The sequence below is a fragment of the Pelecanus crispus genome, chromosome 1, assembly GCF_030463565.1.
Source record: "Pelecanus crispus isolate bPelCri1 chromosome 1, bPelCri1.pri, whole genome shotgun sequence".
Classification (NCBI taxonomy): Eukaryota; Metazoa; Chordata; class Aves; order Pelecaniformes; family Pelecanidae; genus Pelecanus; species Pelecanus crispus.
In genome coordinates, this window is record NC_134643.1 from 56,774,416 (window position 1) to 56,793,179 (window position 18,764).

An 18,764-nucleotide genomic window follows, 5' to 3' on the forward strand; every position below is an offset into this window, starting at 1 on the left:
AAATGGTCTCCTCTGTTCTGACTTCCATGCTTTGGGTCTCAGCTGACGAGGGAGACACGCTCAAGAAATCCACCTCTGAAAAAGCAAGGGCAGGCCTGAAAGTTTCCCAGCACATTTGGACAAGGACCCCTTTGCAGGGACCCGCTGCACTCAGGGAGGTCTCGTCGCTGCTGCTTGCACCTTCCCTCCTGTCCCAGCCAGGAGGAGGGAAGCAGAGGCCTGGACCTGACCCATGAAAGCTGAGCTGCAGCTTGTTGTGTCTCACAGAAAGAGTAAAACAATCGTAAACAGAGGGAATGGAAGTTCCTGAGGTTTAAACCCTTCCTTCCCACAACAGCACGGTTCATGCCCTCTAACCAGCCTCCCACTGAGGCTTCCGTGTGGGAAAGGGAGGTGCCTGCAGAGGGAAGGGAGCTTCATGGAAGGAATGGGTGAGCAGGCCTGGACTCTTCACTGGAGAGTAGACCGATGATGGATTGTCTGAGGTTATGGTGACATTGTTTACCTTAGGAAGGAATCTACTCACGCTAATAGGCACCAGGATATCTACAAGGAGGAGCAGAAGGTAAAGAGATCTCTAAAACCACAAACATATCCTTGAGCGTCAAAACTTCCCTCTACTAGTCAGCAAGATCCACTAATTGGTGTCCCCTAAGTGAACTAGCTAATTATACTATGAAAACCACACCTCTGTTGGAAGACCTGCCCACCTCCAAAGGGAGACCCCTACCCACCAAGCATGCATAATGATTTTAAAGGGAGCTATGTCTTTAAATCAAAGCGAAAGTAGAAATAACCAATGACTAACAAGTAGGTGTTAACAGTGGGCTTAGGGACTTTGTTTAACCGTATAAATATGTGATGCCAGGATAAGGGGGTGTGCTAGCTTTGTGGAATTACCACCTAGCACCCATCTCTGCGCAGAAATGAAATAAAGCAAATATCTCATCTCAGTGTGTGAATTGGTTCTTGCACACCGGGTAAAAGAACCCATCTTTGGGACAAGATGACTTAGGGGATCACAGGTGGAAGAGAGGGTGGGTAGGAGCTACACGTGCACTCTCTGCCTTCAGTTGCAAGAACCGGGCTCCAGGCTCGTGGAAACATAATGAACAGGAGGGCATGGTTCACCATGCAGCGTGGAGTGGACGTGTTGTACTCCTTGTCAAAGGCTATTGTGCCTGCACAAATATCACTGAGGTCAGTGGGCGTCTGGAAGAGACCTCCATTGGGGTTCCTTGCAGGCTGGAAACAGGGTACTGGGTAGATGGCCCTCTAGTCTGCAACCACTTGGGCTGCTCTTACATTCATACAAATTTGCTCAAAGAAATGCTGCCTGTTAGTTTTGCAACAGTAGGCTTTACAGTTGTCACACATCATCCACCCTGCCAGCTCAGTTTGATCAACTAGCTCAACAGCTGCAGAAAGGCAGCACAAAAGCATAAAAAGGGCATGAACTTCTTATTGTGTGCCCTCATCTGATAGCGATGCGGTCATGTGCCACCCTTGATCCGGATCAAGCACCAGTGGACAGCTAAGCAGTGACCTGGCATCGCTGCTGGTATGACTGCAGGCTCACGAAGGCTTGAAACGTTCCTGAGAGAAAATCTGTGCTGTGGGATCCTGAGCTCGTGTGGCTGCCAGCGGCCACCTCAGCTGCGCCTGTCTCCTCTGCATTTGTCCCCAGCCCTCGCGGGCAGCTCCCGCTCTGCTCAAGTCCAAGAGCTTCCTCCCAGGACCTTCCCTGTGGATCTTGCACCAGAGCACGCACGGGCTGGCAGCTCCACAGCAACGCGGCGGACGCTGCTGCACACGCTGGGATGCCTCAGGGTCACCGCAGCTCAGGGTGTTGTGGTGGGGAGATGGTAGGAAGCGAACGGTGAGGGCGCGGAGGGGAACCACACAGGTGATCCTCCTGACAGCCGCCGGGGCAGAGACAGAGCTGCGGGCAGAAGCAAAACTCTGCGTTTTGGCGATGCGTCTTCCAAGGACAGGAAGAAGCCCTGGCGCTGCAGGGCCCTGGGGTACGCTGTGCCGCAAAGGGCGTTTTGAGGGAGGCCCAGCAGCAGCCGGGCCCGTGGTGAAACCCAGTCACCGTCCTGCAGGTACAGGTGCCGCAGCCGGTGAGTCAGGGCAGGGCAGGAGGCAAGGCTGGAAAAGCACTGGAAAGCTCACCGCCGCCCGAGCCTGCGCAAGAAGGCTTTGCCTTTTCACTCAATTGTTTTTTTTTTCTTAGACTGATTTTAAATGGCCTGATTCCTCCCACAAAAGCATAAAAAAGGAATCGCTTCCTGCGGGGACACGAAGCGTTAGGAAGGTTTGGGTGATGCGTTTCTAAGCCACATGAAGACCCTCAGGCGAGCTTAGAGTGACTGGGCGGAGCAGATTGGGGGGAGACACTGGTTAAGATTTTTTCCTTCTTTAAAGCAGCTTTATCAAGTTCTACCTTATAACGCAGAACAGCGGGGCGCGGCCCCGCCCCCCCGCAGCACACTTTCAGCGTTCCGAGGCCCGCAGGCGCAGCTCACCCCCGCCCGGCGGGCTAGCGCCAAGCGGAGGGGCAGCGCCCAGCCGCCCCGGTTCTGTCCTTGGGACGGGCGGCACTTGGGGGGGGTGTCGGGCAGATCACAGCACCCGGGCATCCCGCGAAGTAAGCGGGCCACCCGGGGGCGACCTGTACCCGCGCAAAAATTCCTCTCACATTCGCAGTGAGGACCCGGGCGTCACCCCGGGTCGTTATTTTCCTTACTCATAAGTTTAAGGCATAACAGTCCCTCTCTAGCCCCGTAGGGAGAACCCTAAGCGTTAGCTCTGGAGGTCAGGGCGAGCAGCTTCCCAAGCCGCCCCACTGTGCACATGTTAATTTCCCGTTGCCCTGTCCACCTGTCTGGTTTTTTTTCCCTTGTGCACCGGTAATCGCTGCCGCGGGCCGAAACGGGACGGGACACGGCCGCACCGTATGTAAATGACGGAGCCCGGCGCCGCTGGGGGTTGTGGGACGCACTCGGGCGGGGCCGGGGGGCGGAGACTGACTGACTTCTGGAGGCGGGGCGAGGACCGGAAGCGGTATGATGTCATGTCCGGGTCTCGCTCGCTGCGTCTTATCGTTGGGCCCCGCGACAACATGGCGGACCTCTCTCTGGACGAGCTCATACGGAAACGCGGCGTGACGGTGAAAGGGAGGTAAGCGGTCGGGAGGGCAGCGCCCCGGGCCCGGCGGCCTCCGGTGGTTCCTCTGTTCTCCCTTCTGGTCGTTCCGCTCCGGAGGCTGCGGGCCGCAGCCTGCCTCGGCGCGGCCCGGCCCTGTTCCCCGCTCTCGCCTTCCCATTGGTTTAGGCGTTGGTCCGCGGGGCCGTGCCGTTGATGCAGATTGGTGGTGGTGGCCGTCGCTCAGGGCTGGGGCGGGCTGGGGCCGGGGCGGGGGTCTGTCCCCCCACTCGTCCCCCCCCGTGCCTGGTGCTGCCCCGCGGGCTTTAGCCCTGGTAGGGCAGGCGCACACACCGCCTCTCCCTTCCCCGGCCCTCCTCGTTTCTCCCGAGATTCCTGGCACAGCCCATCGCTTCACTAAGTGCCTCCGACCTGCGCTTTCCCCGCTACCTCCTGCTTCTCCCCGCCCCTTAACCCAGTGGTGCTCCCCAAGCCGGGATCAGCAGGGCCTCGGCGCCCCCCACCGCCGAGCCCCCTCAGCATCCGGGCTGCCCCGTATCTGCAGCTCTTGGTCGGGCAGTGCCCGGGGGGTGCCCGGTCCCCCCGCAGCTCCCAGGAGCGGTGCCTTGATGAGCGGCACGGTGCATTGTGGGATGGCCGTGGGAGGTGTAGTTGTGCCACAGGGAGCCGTAACTGTAGCAAAGCTGATCGGCATCCGCACGGGCGAGGCTTCAGGCTGCAATGGCTTCATCAAAATTGCTGCCTGGCCCTTGGAAACTGTAGTCGCTGTAGGATAGTTAATGATAGCCTGACATTGTTTGAAATGCTTCTGTGGATGTGGAGCGTGTTACCTATTAGCTACAAGATTGGATTCTTTCTTTGTATGGCAGATGTCTCCGGTGTAGGCTGGGCCATTTACTCTAGTGGAGCTCTTGGCAGCTCTTATTTGGCTTCTGCTTTGGTAGCTTTTCATCTTCCCTTTTGCCATAGTCTCTTGATGCTTCTGAAGAGCTTGTCCATGGATTTCTCCCCATCTGTGTTAGCTAAGTGTGCTCCTTTTTTTTGTTGTTTTGTTAGGGGTTTTTTTTAATACAATGGTCATTGAGGAATTTTATGTTTTAACTCTGAATGTCTACACTTATATGTCTAGAGTAATATTTTGAAAGTTATCTGCTAGCATATGCTAGCAAAACATTCAAATGCATATTTAAATCCTAGTCTAGACGAGGCCTTGGCTTTGCACTTTCATTCACATTATCCTGTGTATCTGGAACAGTCTTATGCTGCTTAATGTGCTAAGCACCTCTTTTCTCCTTTTTCAAATCCCTCCTTAACTCTCATTTCTTCCAGGAATTCTTCCTGCTTTTATTTGCTGAACAATAATCCCTCTGCAGCACTGTAAGAGTTCTTGTGCCTTGCATTTCTCTTGTTTGTTATGTTTAGCTCACTTTATAAGATTTCTGAGGTAGCTAACTTGACTTTGTGAAGGCTGGATAAACTGAATAAACTTAAATCATTATATCTATGCTGTTCAGTAGTCTAGATGAAAGAACAGAAAAATCTTCACCTATAAAATGTACTAATCCACCAAATATTCAAGCCAGAACTTGGAGTTCTGCAAAGTGAATTAGATGTTTGAGATTACCTTTTATTTCAAGTGGTGTGGCACAAAATGCTTAAACAATTAATGTTGTTATAGGGTAAGCATTTCTCTATGGAAGAGAGTTGCTTATTAGGATAAAAACAAGTCTTCAGAGACGGTATAATCTTCAGTACGGAGTTTCCTAACCAGTTTCATTAGTTCATGTCATTAACTGTTTTAACTACTTCTGGCTTAAATGCTGATAGATATATTTCTGGTTTTACTTTGACCTCTGTTATGCTCATTAAAAAGAACCACTCATCAAGCCCTTCTGCAGCACTCTAACTGAATGCTTTCAACATAGCTGAATTAATGCTTTTTCAAATTGCAAGGGAAGTCTTGTTCTGTGGCTGTTGCTTTATGGGTACTGTTAGTCTTCTGTATTATTCAGGATATATTTTAATAAATGGTTTAATAATACTCCTGTTTCTTCTAGCTAGTGTTCTTTGGCTGTATGAGAGAGCACCCATAGAATTCTTAGCTAGGTAACAAAATGGGACCCTAGTCCTAGCTTTCTAGTTGTCTGGACACAAGAATGAAAGAGACAGAAGTGGAGGTTCTGTCTTATATCTCTTTTTACAGATCTCTCCACTGAAAATATGTGACTAAATAATGTTAAGATTATAGGGTTAGATCAGGAAATACTGATATAATGCTGTATGAAGGATTCAAAGTGCATCATCATCTGAAATTGTGATGGTAGTTTTTTGAGTATTACAACAAATTCTAGATATATACTTTTAGACTTTGTAATACTGCACAACACATTTCAGAAAGCAGATGAATACTGTAGCCCTGCGTAGCTTATTTTAAAAAGCCAACAGCAAGAGTATTTTTTGAGTATCTTAACTTTAAAATTTCTCTTACCGCTTTGCCATCTCTTTAAAAAAAAGAGGGAAACCCAATGCAAACAAAGAAAACCTTAAAAAATACTTAAAGGAGGAACTGTATTAAAAAATTAGACAAGCTGTTTCCTCTTAGGGGAGATCTTGAAAAAGTGAATCAGACCTGTAACAAGAAGCTAGTTTCAGCTTTCACTGCATAATGGGCTGCTTCTTTGTAATACTTGTGTACAAATGCTGTCCTTTCTGTGGGCTGTTACCTTTCAGTGCTCAGTATTGTGGTCATGATGATGTGCTTAAAAAGTAAAGGCCATCAAGTGCAGCAGTCCTGTTAGTAGATTAAAGAAGAGGCAGTGGTGTTAAAAAGTAATTTGACTGATCAGTATTCTTGCTGGCAGTTAATCAGCTTTGAAACTGGTGGCTTTGAACTGAGATTGGTACTGGTGGTGCTTGTACATGCTAAAATCCAAGCCTCTACACTCCAACAAATCTGAACTTGCTGCCCAGAATTCTTGAAATCACGTGTAGTTCCATGTTTCCTTTGTATCAGGACATATTATTGTATTACAAAAGATGCTTTAGCAGACCTGCTCAGTCCTAGAGCTAGAAAGTCTGTTTCTGTACCTCTTTGTCTTCAAAGATTTCCCCAAAGTACCCAAGTTGTTGATGAATTTTGTTTAAGTATAGCATGTACTTAGCATAGCTGAAGTCAGACTCTTCACTGAAGGCTGTAAATGTGAGCTTAAGGATGGATTTTGGAAATCAGTTCCTTAGCTGTTTATGTAGAAAGTAAAATCCAGCATAAAACAGCTTAGGAGCTCTACTGTTGTATTTGGACATCTAACCTGAGTGGATTTCTGTGCAGTAATAATGACCTTTTGTTTGCAGCAACACAAATACTTTTATTGATACTGTATCGCATCCTATAATGTCTGAAACTTTTTTTTTCCCTCCCCTCAGGCTTAACACCAGGCCAGTGTTTGGAGGTGTAAGATCTCGCATTGGCATCCAGCAAAATCTTCTAAATAGATCATCGCCAGCTGTCAGCTTCCAGCGGACATTTGATGCCCGACAGAAGATAGGACTCACTGATGCCCGACACAAACTGGGGGTTAAAGATGCCCGTGAAAAACTGGTTCAAAAAGACGCTCGGTTCAAAATCAAAGGGAAGGTGCAGGATGCTCGAGAAATGTTGAATTCCCGTAAGCAGCAAAGTGTTGCTCCTGAAAAGGTGACCAAAGTGGTGGATGCCAGAGAGAAGATCAGCTTAAAAAGGAGTGCTCCAGCTGCTATAAGCCCAACTATGGGGACAGTAAATCCAGCCATGAAAATCACCAAAACTATCCAAGTAGGTCAAGCAAGCCACCTCTGAGCCCCCCAGTTATTCTACAGCACTCCAGTAAAATGATAATACATGAATATGTCCACATGTTTACAATAGAAGTGGTGGTGATACAGTACAGTCCAGCTTGTAGGGCAGGATTCAGAGCCTTTTGGGTGTTCTTGCAGCTGCTTGGGGCTTTTTGTAGAATCCCAGCTTTCATTTAAATTTTTATTTGAATTTTGAGCCCAATAAAGACTAAAAGCAGCGCTCCTGTCAGCATTAAAGTAGTTGTCTTGAAAGGTTAAGTATGCATCTTTTGTCATTCTTATACCACCCTCTTTGCAAGTCTGATGTGGTGGATTGTCCTGTCTAGATAACTGGTTTGTCCTAGTGGTGGGATAACAGTTTAGAATGTACAGCTATGTTTGTATCTAAGGAGATCTAAAATTCAATGAGCCCTTCAATTTCTCTATTTCTACTTTTCTGGTTTTCAGGAAAGCCCTGGCTTCCAGGGAGTTGCCTGATTACATGATGCATTCCTGCTGAGGCTCAAGATTTATTTCAATTGCAGTATAATCAGTTGATCACCCTAACCTGCGGATTTGCTTTGACCGTTTTCTAATTTCACTTTGCTGTGTGCACAGTAACTTGATTCTTAGCAAACTTCTCTGAGACACATGTGTGTGTTATGTACAGTGGGTGGAAGAGAAGTCTCCAGACTGTCAAGATTGTTGTTTGAGGAGTGGTTTTGTTCCTCACATCTACAAGCATGTAACTGATGTTCCTGGCCTACCTCTTTCATTTTCCTCCTCCCAAAGATCAACAGTGTGTTTGCATATACCCAGAAAATCTCCTATTCTCATCAGTTTGAAAGCCTAGATGAGTCTGCTTTCTGCTCAGCTGTGGGTTTTGCTCAAGAGCATGGAGCATGTATCTTCTTTAAATTAGCCTAGGAAATTTCCCATTACTCTGCAGTTTTCCTGCCAGGCTGACCTAAGAAAGAGAAAGGACTCTTGTGGCAGTAAGAAGGGCTAATCGCAGAGCAATAGAGCAGCCTATTCAGTAGTCTTTAATTAGTAGGGTAATTAGTACTCATGCTGTCCTTCTAAGCCAAATCACCACCATCAGCCATTAGGAGTTGAACATTTTCTACAAAGTTTCTAGGAGTTAAAATAGTTTCCAAATAATTGGTACAGCAGCAATTTGCTCTGACCTGATTTTTTTTTGTATGACTTGGTTTGACCTACAGTATTTTCTGTTTGTTAGACAACATATTGCAAGAAAAAATACTGTAGAATATAATAGTGATTAAGACTGTAGACAAAACAGTGCACATGAGCAATTATTTAATCCTTTTTTGAAAGATTTATACAAAAATTCCAAATTGCCCATGGCCCTCCTCTCTTCCCAAATGTGGGAGCAGAATCAAACTGAAGTATCTTAATCTGAGATGCTGCACACGGCTCTAATGTCCTGTACTGTGGTCTTGTTTCTCATAAAGGAAGGAAAAAAGTCTTTGAAACCCAAAGAATTTCCATACCTCTGCTGGTGTTTCTATAGGACAGGTACCATTGTTTTTTAATTGATTAGCAAATTGAAACATGAGGGTGCTGTGGTGTAAGTTACAGTTGAGAGAAAATAAAACCTTCAGATTTGCACTGCCCATGTGGAGTATTTTTGTAAGAAGACCCATTCTTTTCTGTAATGGACAGCTTCCAGCTTTTTCAAAAAACAAAAGGGCATTTTTGAGAGAGTTGCTGCTTGATTTCAGTTGTTGATTAGTACAGCTACATTCCCTGACTACTACTGCTGTAGTTTCCCTGTTTCACAGGATAACAGGCTGCAGAAGGGTCAGCTACACTACCCTGTGCATCATTTTATTCCAGTACAGCTTATTCCAGCTCTGGTGTGAAAGGGCAGTATATACTTCTCCTTTGAAATGGAACGGAACTAAATTGCGTTGTGTCCTAACTTGTTGAGTTTGATGGGAGTAGGTATCTTTGGCATGAAAGAAGAGAAGCTTACTTACTGATTTACTCCATTCATGGTTTTGTATTGGCAGAAATGTAGATCTAGTCAGTGCTGGCGGGGCTAGAGCTAACTCCCCTTCCCACTAGTCTGGGACTAAAACATAAGTAATTTGAACCAGTTTCTCTGCGTGGCCGTAGGTTTTAATTTCTTTGATTAAGTGAAGCTAGCTCATATTGAACATACTGCAGGAAACATAGATGTCATCTAATAGCATATTGTGGTAATACGTTTCAAGAGCAGGAGAGTGAGTTTCATTTAAGTGGTCTCAGGCTATCAACTAACAGCTCTGATCTTCTGAAATGGGTGTCTGGTGGACTGTAGTGTTTAATGCTTTGGTTCTTTCCCTCTAACTGTAGCAGAAAGCTCAAGTTCCCGGACATGCTCATCCAGCAGGAATGAGGATCAATGTGGTGAATAACCATACACACAAACAGGTGTGTGCCTGCTCTGTGCTCTTTGTTACCTTTGGGGTGGGAAGGAAGGTGCCCATGAACATTGGCAGGTGCAAAGAAAACTTTAAGTAGGAAAGAAAAGTGTTTGGAAGTTCTTTAACAGCTTAGCTCCCTATTCTTGTGTGGTTAAGATAGTTTCATGGTAATTGAGGTTTTCATTTAGTCTAATTGATCTTGATTCCTTGTGCATTATATGAAGGCAAAGTAGGTATTCCCAATTTTTATCAGTATGTGCTAATGGTTTTTTTCTTCTAGAGACTCTGATCTTTAGCTCTGATGTCTTTCTGTAAATTTCTCAGTGACACCACATTCACCATCCTGGCAGCCTCTTCAGAGAATGGATATCATTGTACATGGTCAAATATTCTGCAGTGAGCTGGGAGAGGGTATAACCTTCCTATGAAATACCCGCTGTGGGTCGCTGCTGGAAACATGATAGTGAATGATGTTAACTGGTATTCTGATGTACTGTCAAATTTGCTATATCCCTTATCAATCAGACTTTGTCTGAGGAAAACCCTAGAACTTGTGCTGTTTCTTCTGGGATCTATTTTAAAGGCCTTTGTCACAGCCCCCAGCCATTCAGCCACCTTGCCACCTTGGGTGCTTTCAGGGAGGAATTACATGGTTTTATTACTTACTTTTTTTGTGTGTGTGTGTACATAAAGTATTATATGAAATACTGGAAAAACCGTCATTCACAATATGTCCTGGTTTGGTCTGGGGTGGGGGTTTTTTCCCCCTCAATTATGGTAGCTTTAGCTATTTGTGTATGTTACCTCTACATTGACTTGCTGCCCTCACCTGTCCCAGATGTTCTCACTTAAAGGAAATGTCTTCATTATTCTGACATCATCACTATAAGCCTTGAACCCATTTCACTTTGTCTCAAACTCAAGTCCATTGTCCTGATGGCTAGTGTTTTTCCCAGTTCTTTTCTGCACAATTCTCCTTTGTTCTACCATCCCTGTTTGCTTTTTTTCCTTCGTAGCATTTCTGTGACTGGAACAACTTTTCTGTTTGTAAACTGGAATCTTGCTGACTGTGACAACCCACTTATTTTGCAAGCTCTCACTGCTAATACCTTTTTTTTTCCCTTTCTACTGAATTAATGGGAAGCTGTTTTGAGTTGTGACTTCTTTTGTTCTGGGCAGTGACATATGTGTATAGACTTTTTCTTAACATTATTTAGAATCTATGAAAAAATATTTGTGTAGGAGTTAGCCTCAGTATTTTAAGGCAGGGCTATGAGTGTTAAGTTGAAGTACAAAATTAATTAATTATTCATTCAGTAAACCTCCTAGTGCAGTGTTTTCTAGTGCCAGACGGATATGTGCTGTGCTGAGGAAAGCAGGCTATTCAAAAGGAACGTTTGGTTCAGATGTATTTGGCAGGCATCTGCTTAATTTAAAAAAAAAAAACCCTACTAATTAATAAAAAAATCGCATGCACAGGTTTTAACTTTACAGGTAGCAGGGTGCTAAAAAGTAAGACACTGAGGCTTTATTCCATTAATGTGGTTTCATCAGTCCTGATGAGGTCTAGGGATTAGAGAAATATATATGTGGTTTCAGTACACCTAGGGAAATAGCTTTACTGTGGCATTTCTGGAAAGTAAGTTTGATAGTTTTTACACTGGTGTTTTGAAATGGACTTGTGTACGTACTTTCAGTCCTGTGTCCCCAGGCTGCAAGGACAGGAGTAAAGTCCAATGTAGTCATGTTCGTTACTTGAAGAAGGCTGAAGGTAGGGGAAAACATTTTGGAAATGATGTCTAGATTAAATCTACCTGCTTGTAAACTATTACCTTGCTTCTCTTCAGGGTCTGTATGACATGGAAGATGATGATGAAAGTGTCTCTCCCCTTAGTAGCAAACAGATGAAAATCACCACCACAAACAGCTTCCTGCACAACGCGGTAAGGGATTATCTGAACAGTCCCCACCATGCCATACTCACATTGGGTTTACACACAGGCTGCAGCTTTACAGGGCTTATGTTCTTTTAAAGTATGTAAATTATGCCTTCTCCTGAAATGTTTGCTCTTTACCCCACTCTTCCCTTTGTGCCAATGCTTCTAGTGTTATTTTTGGGATGGAGTCCTTTTAGGCTAACTGTGGTTTTGCAGGCCTTTTGCAGCCAGAATGTGTGCTTTCTCCCTTGCTGGCAGGTTGCTGCATGTTAGCTCTTGACTTTCTTCTTGTTGGGGAAGTGCTTTGAACCTATCTCGTTATTGTTTGAGCAGGCAAGCAAGGGAAGCTTTCTGCTGCTTCTAGAGGCTGGACATCAAAGCAGGCAATCTCTTGTCATGCAAAATCTTGGTTGGCAGCTTGTTGGGGAGTACTGATAACTCTGGAGAAGATGGAATTTCAACACAGACAAATGCGAGGTCCTGCTCTTGGGATGGGGTAACCCTCTGCAACTTAAGCTAAGAAGTGACTGGCTGGAAAGCAGCTTTGTAGGAAAGAGCCTGGGGGTCCTGCTGGGTGATATGCTAAGAATGAGTTAGCAGCGCATCCTTGCAGCAATGAAGGCCAACTGTAGATTGTGTATTAGTGATATCATAGCTAGGAAATCAAGGAAGATTATTATTGCCATCTGTTTGGCATTTTGAGAATGCACCTGGAGTACTGTGCCTATTTTGGGGCTCTGCGATACAAGACAGATGCTGACAGACTGGAACTAGTACAACAGGGTGGTTAGGGGGCTGAGGAGAGGGTGAGAGAGTAGTGTCTCTTAAGGCTGAGAAGAGAAGGCTGTAGTGAGATCTGTCCATGCGCTTTCACTGCCTAATAGGTGGTCATGGAGAAGGCAAAACCTAGGTCCTCTTCAGGATTGAACAGGGAGAAGATGAACCAGCAATGTCTTGCAGCAAAAGAAACTGTAGTTAGATATGGGGGGAGAGTTGTGCAATTCTCAGTGTGTTGGTCAGCCTCTGGCACAGGGGCCCAGAGAGGTTGTGAAATCACTGTTCTTGGAGATATCCAGAGTTTAACTGGATGAGGCCCTGAGCCAACCAGATGTGTCTTTGAAGCTAGCCCTGTTTCAGACATGAGGGCTGGACATGGGTTTGTCCTAAATTATTGTGCGGTTCTAAGAAAGCAAATTAATGTGGTCTTACCATCACACAGGCAGTTTAGTGCAATAATTATCCCATGTTATTTTTCTCATGTGGGTATTCAGAATAGAGCTTCTGGCCATTTGTGGTCCTTAAAATCAGCCTTACGTTTTTTTTGCAGGACTAAATGTCTTATCTCCAGTGTTCACAGCAGCTGCCAAGCACAATTTTTATTCTGGCTTTAAACTCCCCAGGTAGTTCCAACTAGAAAGGTTATGCTCTGTGTCTTTGCGTGCCCTAGCTTGGTGTTTCTGAAGAAAGTGCTCATTAGTGAGGGAAGTGCTCTTTTGGGATAAACATGCCCAGAAACTGTAGTTGATTTTTGTCTCAAAGCTGAAAATCTCCAGCACTGTAGTGGTTTTGACACCAGGAAGGACATGCAGTTCTTAGTGCATGCTAGTAGTGCTCTCCTGCTGTTGGTGCTTGAAGAGTAGGGATGACTTGTAGCCTGCAGCTCTGAGATACTTTATTCTTTCTTCCTGTAGACTGGGCTGAGTGGCAGTAAATTCTCTCTGTCCAAGACTGTTCCCCTGACTAAAGTGGTCCAGAACGATACGTACACAGCTCCACCTGCACCTCCCTCTCCTATGCGGACAAAGGCCTTGACAAACATGTCCCGGACCTTAGTGACAAAAGAGGAGCCTCCGAAAGAACCAGCACCTGTTGAGGTGAGCCTCAGGGAAGCGGGAGATGCTCTTTTATCTCTTATTCAAGTCTCTGAAACATCTGAAGCTTGCTGTTCGTCGGTTATGCAAGCAGCTCATTTCTGCCTGCCTTCCACCATTATTTCTGGGACTCTCATCAAGATTAGTCTGATAACTGCAACCCATGTCCCAAGAATTTGAAACCTCTCTAAACATCCTTTTCTTCAGCATTTGAGAGACTGGGAATTCTCAATTAGTGCATCTTGCTTCTCTCAACTTTTTTTATCTAGCATGGGAGCACATGGTCCTGGAGGAATCCAGGAGGAATCCATGTTACAGGGAGGTGGCAGTTGTTGTTTGGACACCCCTTGGAGGTTTCCATGTCCCTAGGAATAGTGTTTTAACGCTACTAGTTACATTGTCTTCTGTTAGCAAGGAGGAAAACAGGATTCTTCCAAATGCAGTTTCTTGCTGTCCACACAAGATCTCTCAGGCAATTTGTAGACAACCTGCCTGGAATTGCTTTGCCAGACTGCCTGATGTTGGGTACAGGTAATGCACCAGATATTCCCGGGCATGTTGAGTTCAGCATGCTCTTGAGGGACTGGAGCCATATTTTGGGGTTTGCTGGCTGGTGTAGAGTGCAGCAGAGACATGCGCTTAAAAGCGTGGGCATGACCAGAGAGTACTGTGTATGTATGGAGATTAAGTTAGCGTTATACTTGGGAATTAAAAAGTTACTTCAGAGAGAAACTAGCATGGAAAAAGGGCTCCTTTTCACCATCAGATGAGCTGGGCATTGATAAGCATTGATACTTCCCATTACTAGCTGTAGCTCTTGCCTTTGTGTGTGTACAGACTTTCCCAGACATCCCTTTAGTGACTTTTTTAATGCTTTCTCTGCTATGCTGTCTTGCCTGCTGCATTTCTGACCTTTTTTGTGATGCATTTGTTTGTGTTGGCAGCTGGCGTTCAGTCCTTTGGAAGGCACAAAGATGACCGTAAACAATCTGCATCCTCGAGTCACAGAGGAGGACATTGTTGTGAGTGTTGCTTACTGCCTAACTGTGGATGAGTGACACTTCCTTCCCTTAACCTACCTCTTTTGATAAATCATTTGATCTGTGGCGAATGCAATGAAGAGGGGTATGACATGGCTTGCTTTCCTTGCAAAAACTTTGGGAGTTCCTGGGAGGTTTTTTTGTTTGCTTTATGTTCACTTTTTTAAAAAATGCGTGCTTAAGAAGTTGGGACAAAATACCATTTTTAGGGTGTACTGAGATACCTGGCATCACTTAGAAGAGTTCATGCCAAATCATGCTTGGTGTTGTCCTTGAACTTATGCCCCCATCCAAATTATCTAGGCGCTTCCATTCTCAGCAGACTGAGAATGAGCCTGGTCTTCATGTGTGACAAACAGTATAGAGTACTGGCCTTGAACTTTTCTGCTTGTGTTGGTAGCAGTATGAAGCTTTGTGCAACCTGTATTACTGATGCCAAGTACTCATACCATAGCAAGCGCAAAATAAGATAAGTGGCAAGATTCTGCCATGTATTTATTAAGCAGGATGGGTGGTGCAATTAGGAACTAAGCCTTTCTCACTTGGTGTCTTTGGCTGAAATGGTACCTTTGATGCGACCACGGTTATGACTAACTCTCTACCCTCAGGAGTTATTCTGTGTGTGTGGCGCTCTGAAGCGAGCCCGGCTGGTGCACCCTGGAGTGGCTGAGGTAGTATTTGTGAAGAAAGAAGATGCTATCACAGCATATAAGAAATATAACAACAGGTGCTTAGATGGTAAGTTTGAGGCCAGAGTTGCATTTAGGATAGATAAATCAACAAAGACTTCTCTACCTCGGTGGAGAGTTTAAAAGCATCTCATATGCCACCAAGAGAGAGGAAATGCCAGAAAATCAGTTCAAGACCTAGACAATGTAATATGCTCCTATGTAACTAGCTGAATATATGCAGTTTATTTAAGGGAAATTTTAAAAAAAAAATCCCACCATGTTTTCCTAGAAAGAGAATGCTTAAAGCAGAGGCAGAGTCCTGGTGATTCTGTTGGTCAAACTTCCAGATTAAATTTCTTTTGTTTCTAATCCAGTGCTGAGAGGTAGATATACCTTAGGAAGGCTTTAGCTGCTTACAGACTAACTGTTTGCAAAGTACAAGTAAAATTAGTACTTGCAAAACTCTCAAGGCATAGTCAGAGACATTTTTGAATCAGACCTGTACAATAATTAATACCAGCTTCTCCATAAACTTTGAACAATGCAATTGATAATCTGGATCCACCTGCAGGGTTGTTACAGGCTGAAGTTAGCTGTTAATTTTTCGCTGGAAATAGATGCTTTTTTTTTCTCTAGATGAGTGACATGTTATGAATGTCAGATGAGCAGACAGCTGAGAATGGGAGATTCTCTTGTGTCTCTGCAAAGGATTTTGTACCTATATGTAATTTCTTAATTAGTGTGAGTCTTCATATTGTACTGAGTGTTTCAGTAGCTCAGTTGTTCTTTCTCAGTTTTCCCAGCATGTGGAACTCTATTGCTTGCACTAGTGTGTGATATTTCTGGGGTCTGGCCTTACCATGATTCTGATATAAGGACTTTTTATTGTGTTTGCTTAGGTCAACCAATGAAATGCAATCTTCATATGAATGGGAACGTCATCACTTCAGACCAGCCTATATTGCTGTAAGTGTCCTTTGGCGGGGGGGGGGGGGGGGGGGGGGGGGGAAGAACCAAACAGGTTTGCAGGTTTTGTTTTGAGAAGAACCTGAGGGGAGGGGAGGAAAACTGTTGGCTCATTATTGTCCCATGAATGTTCTCCTCCTCTTCCTCTCTGTGGCACTCTACATTGAGCTGACTGCAATATAGCTTGACTATAGTGTTCCCAGCCCTGAGGCTCAAAACCAGTCTGAGATGAGGAAGTTTTCTTGTGAGGAAAGCATATTTAAAACCTCTACCTAAAATTGGGAAGGGGGCAACACCAAGAACAGTAAATGCAGACATAGTGTTAAATTTTATTTCATAACGAGAGGTTAAATACTGCTTTTTTTTTTAATCCTCCAGCCGATTGAGTGATACCCCTTCAGTGAAGAAGGAAGGGGAGCCACGCCGGTCAAGTGCAAGCACCTCCTCAAATCCCCCAGCTGAGGTGGACCCTGACACTATCTTGAAGGCACTCTTCAAATCCTCAGGGGTCTCTGCCTCTGTGCAGCCCACAGAATTCAAAATTAAACTCTGAGAAGGGCGAGCGAGCAGCGGACTGGAAAACTCATTTAAGTTGGGGAATGAGAAAAGTGCAGGAGTGCAGATGTTATTTGCGTTTGCCTGCCTTGAAATCTTTTGTTTTCTATGATCGCTACCTTACTGTACAATAGTGTTTCCTCTTGTGTGTGTACTTTCTGTTTTCATAGTTGGAGTTTTCTTCCATGATTTTTTTTTTTCCAAAAGAATAACTTCCCCCTTCTGCCAGTAATGTATTACCAAGCATATACCATGTAACTCCCTCCTTTACTCCAAAGCCTCTAGTGGCCATTAAAAGTGCACATAGACTTTGAGGGAAGGAGTGGTGATCTCCTTCTCTTTTCTTCTGACTGACCTTTAACTAAAAGGTGCATCCCCTTGATTATCAACAGACAAGAACACCACATTGTTTCCGAAATTGCTGTGCTGGGTACAAAGTCAGGTGTGGCTCCATACGGGAGGCACCATCTTGCATCTTTGACTTGTATGCATTCAGTGGCATACTACTTCATTCTGTCTGTTGGACATCTTTCTGCTCAGCAGCTGTGACATTGAGAAGAGTGTGGAAAACTGAGCTTCCTGCTGTGTGTACCAGCCAACGGAGGCATCAGGCAGAAAGGACATATGAACAAGTGCACCACCCATTGTGCTATGGGAGGGATGCTTCAACTCTGGTAATGCAGAGAAGTGGCGGGGGAAAAAAGGGCTCTGGCATTTGTGCAATCAATATATTAGCCCTGTAGGTTCAGGCTCAGTTGCTCTCTTCTTTCTGGACTGAAAAATAAGAACCAGTCTTGGTTCAGAGCTAGAGGAAATTCGTGTGTTTCACTCCCATTAGACTATTGCATCCTCCTGCTGATGCAGGGACATTAATTTCTTCTTCTTACCTTCTAATTTACCCAGTCTCCTATAAAAAGGAAGGGGCTGAGGCCTTTTTCAGATATTAATGTATAGGAAGCAGTCTTTTCTTGCACCTGAGAGCTCACTACTTTGATAGATGTGATTTGGGCAATGTTTGGCTGCTGTGCGGGCATGCTGCTCGCATGGATGGATTTGGAGGACGATTGCTGTGCCTCATGGCTTCAGGGAGAGGTTTTGGAGAGGAGAGCAGTTAGCACTCTGTAAGGCATACGTAGGAGGGCAGGTGGGGTGCAGAGCAGTGAGGGTGCACTCAGGCCAGCAGGCAGCTGTGACGAGCCACGGGCCGCTAGGTGGCGGTTCCAATACTTCCATTGTTAGCACAGCATTACTGCCGTGGGTATCGGAAGTCCCAGTAGCTCCGTTCGTTTGGATTTGCTCAAATTGTGTTACAAGAGAGGAAAGCTAAGAGCCACTTCCAGAATCTGGTTGGGGTTTGAACTTGATCCTTCTAGCTAGGAGACAAACCTAATCCGTTCTGTTCAGCTCTGCTGAACTTTAATGAACTCTCCATAACTGTTGTAGGTCCGGATTCCATTTCGTGGTCAACCCTATGTTTCTTTTGCTTTCTTGTTCTGTATTAACTCTTTGCTCTATCTAGCTCGTGCAAACCATTCCTCTATCTCACTGTATCCCTTTTAGCCATGGAAATAACTGAGGACTTGGCAGGACTTGTTTTTCCGGAGTACTCTCTTTGGTTTGGAAGCCAACACCACCATTATTGGTAGGGTGCTTCATGTGAACAGCAGTTGTTTATAGGGGAAGGGACCTAAGACAGCTATTCTCCTTTTTTAGTTTGCCCATCAAACACCTGTGTTTTATTAAAAAAAAAAAGGGGGGTGGGGGGCGGGGAGGAAACATTAGGGGTTGGAGAAGGTAATGTATTATCTGTTTCTGAATAAACGTTTGTTATACGGAGAGTGGATTCTAAGCCTTTTTAGATGTTGTGAAGCAACTAAAGATAGGTGGAGTTGTTCAAACATTTAATCAAGTGTGCTTTTAGAATAGAAACTTCAAACCTGATAAGTGATGAAGCGGAAGAGGAGTATATGGATGAGAGAATTGATACTCATAAGCCGTTTAATCTGGATCATCAGAATTAGCTGATTGTTGATACTAAGTGGGAGCGATTTGTGTCCCTACCTTCTGTTGTCACAGAAAAGAAAAAGAATGGCCTTTGTTATTGACAGCCTAGTAATTTAAAAAGTAATTTTATTAAAAAAAAAAAAATACAGCTGTGAAATCAGGATACCTGTTCTAGATGAAGCAGGGTACTTCCATTATTAGTTAGATAGAAAGCTGTGGAAATGTGAAGACACATGTATTGTGAGTGCATATCTTGCCTATTCTGAAAGAATGGGGAGATTCAAGCATTTTTTTTATTATTAATAGA

At 44.8% G+C, this 18,764-nt stretch overlaps 1 protein-coding gene and 1 non-coding gene across 5 annotated transcripts; one reads left to right on the forward strand and one right to left on the reverse strand.

The window, feature by feature from the left end:
* Positions 1 to 2,617: 2,617 nt before the first annotated feature.
* LOC142597197 (U12 minor spliceosomal RNA) lies at positions 2,618 to 2,766 on the reverse strand. The gene has a single exon (XR_012832014.1). It is a non-coding gene; the product is annotated as a U12 minor spliceosomal RNA (small nuclear RNA).
* Positions 2,767 to 3,080: 314 nt separating this feature from the next.
* Positions 3,081 to 17,591, forward strand: POLDIP3 (DNA polymerase delta interacting protein 3). Of its 4 annotated transcripts, none has more exons than XM_075706592.1 (9): positions 3,081 to 3,183; positions 6,592 to 6,979; positions 9,343 to 9,420; positions 11,261 to 11,356; positions 13,042 to 13,224; positions 14,166 to 14,243; positions 14,870 to 14,999; positions 15,832 to 15,898; positions 16,277 to 17,591. In XM_075706592.1, the coding sequence occupies exons 1-9, from the start codon at positions 3,125 to 3,127 to the stop codon at positions 16,449 to 16,451; spliced, it is 1,254 nt and encodes a 417-aa protein (XP_075562707.1). In that variant the 5' UTR covers positions 3,081 to 3,124; the 3' UTR covers positions 16,452 to 17,591. The 4 variants fall into 4 exon arrangements, with proteins under 4 accessions (XP_075562707.1, XP_075562708.1, XP_075562710.1 ...); XM_075706593.1 differs by having other exon boundaries at positions 3,097 to 3,183; positions 6,592 to 6,988; XM_075706595.1 differs by lacking the exon at positions 9,343 to 9,420 and having other exon boundaries at positions 3,097 to 3,183.
* The last annotated feature ends 1,173 nt before the right edge of the window (positions 17,592 to 18,764 follow it).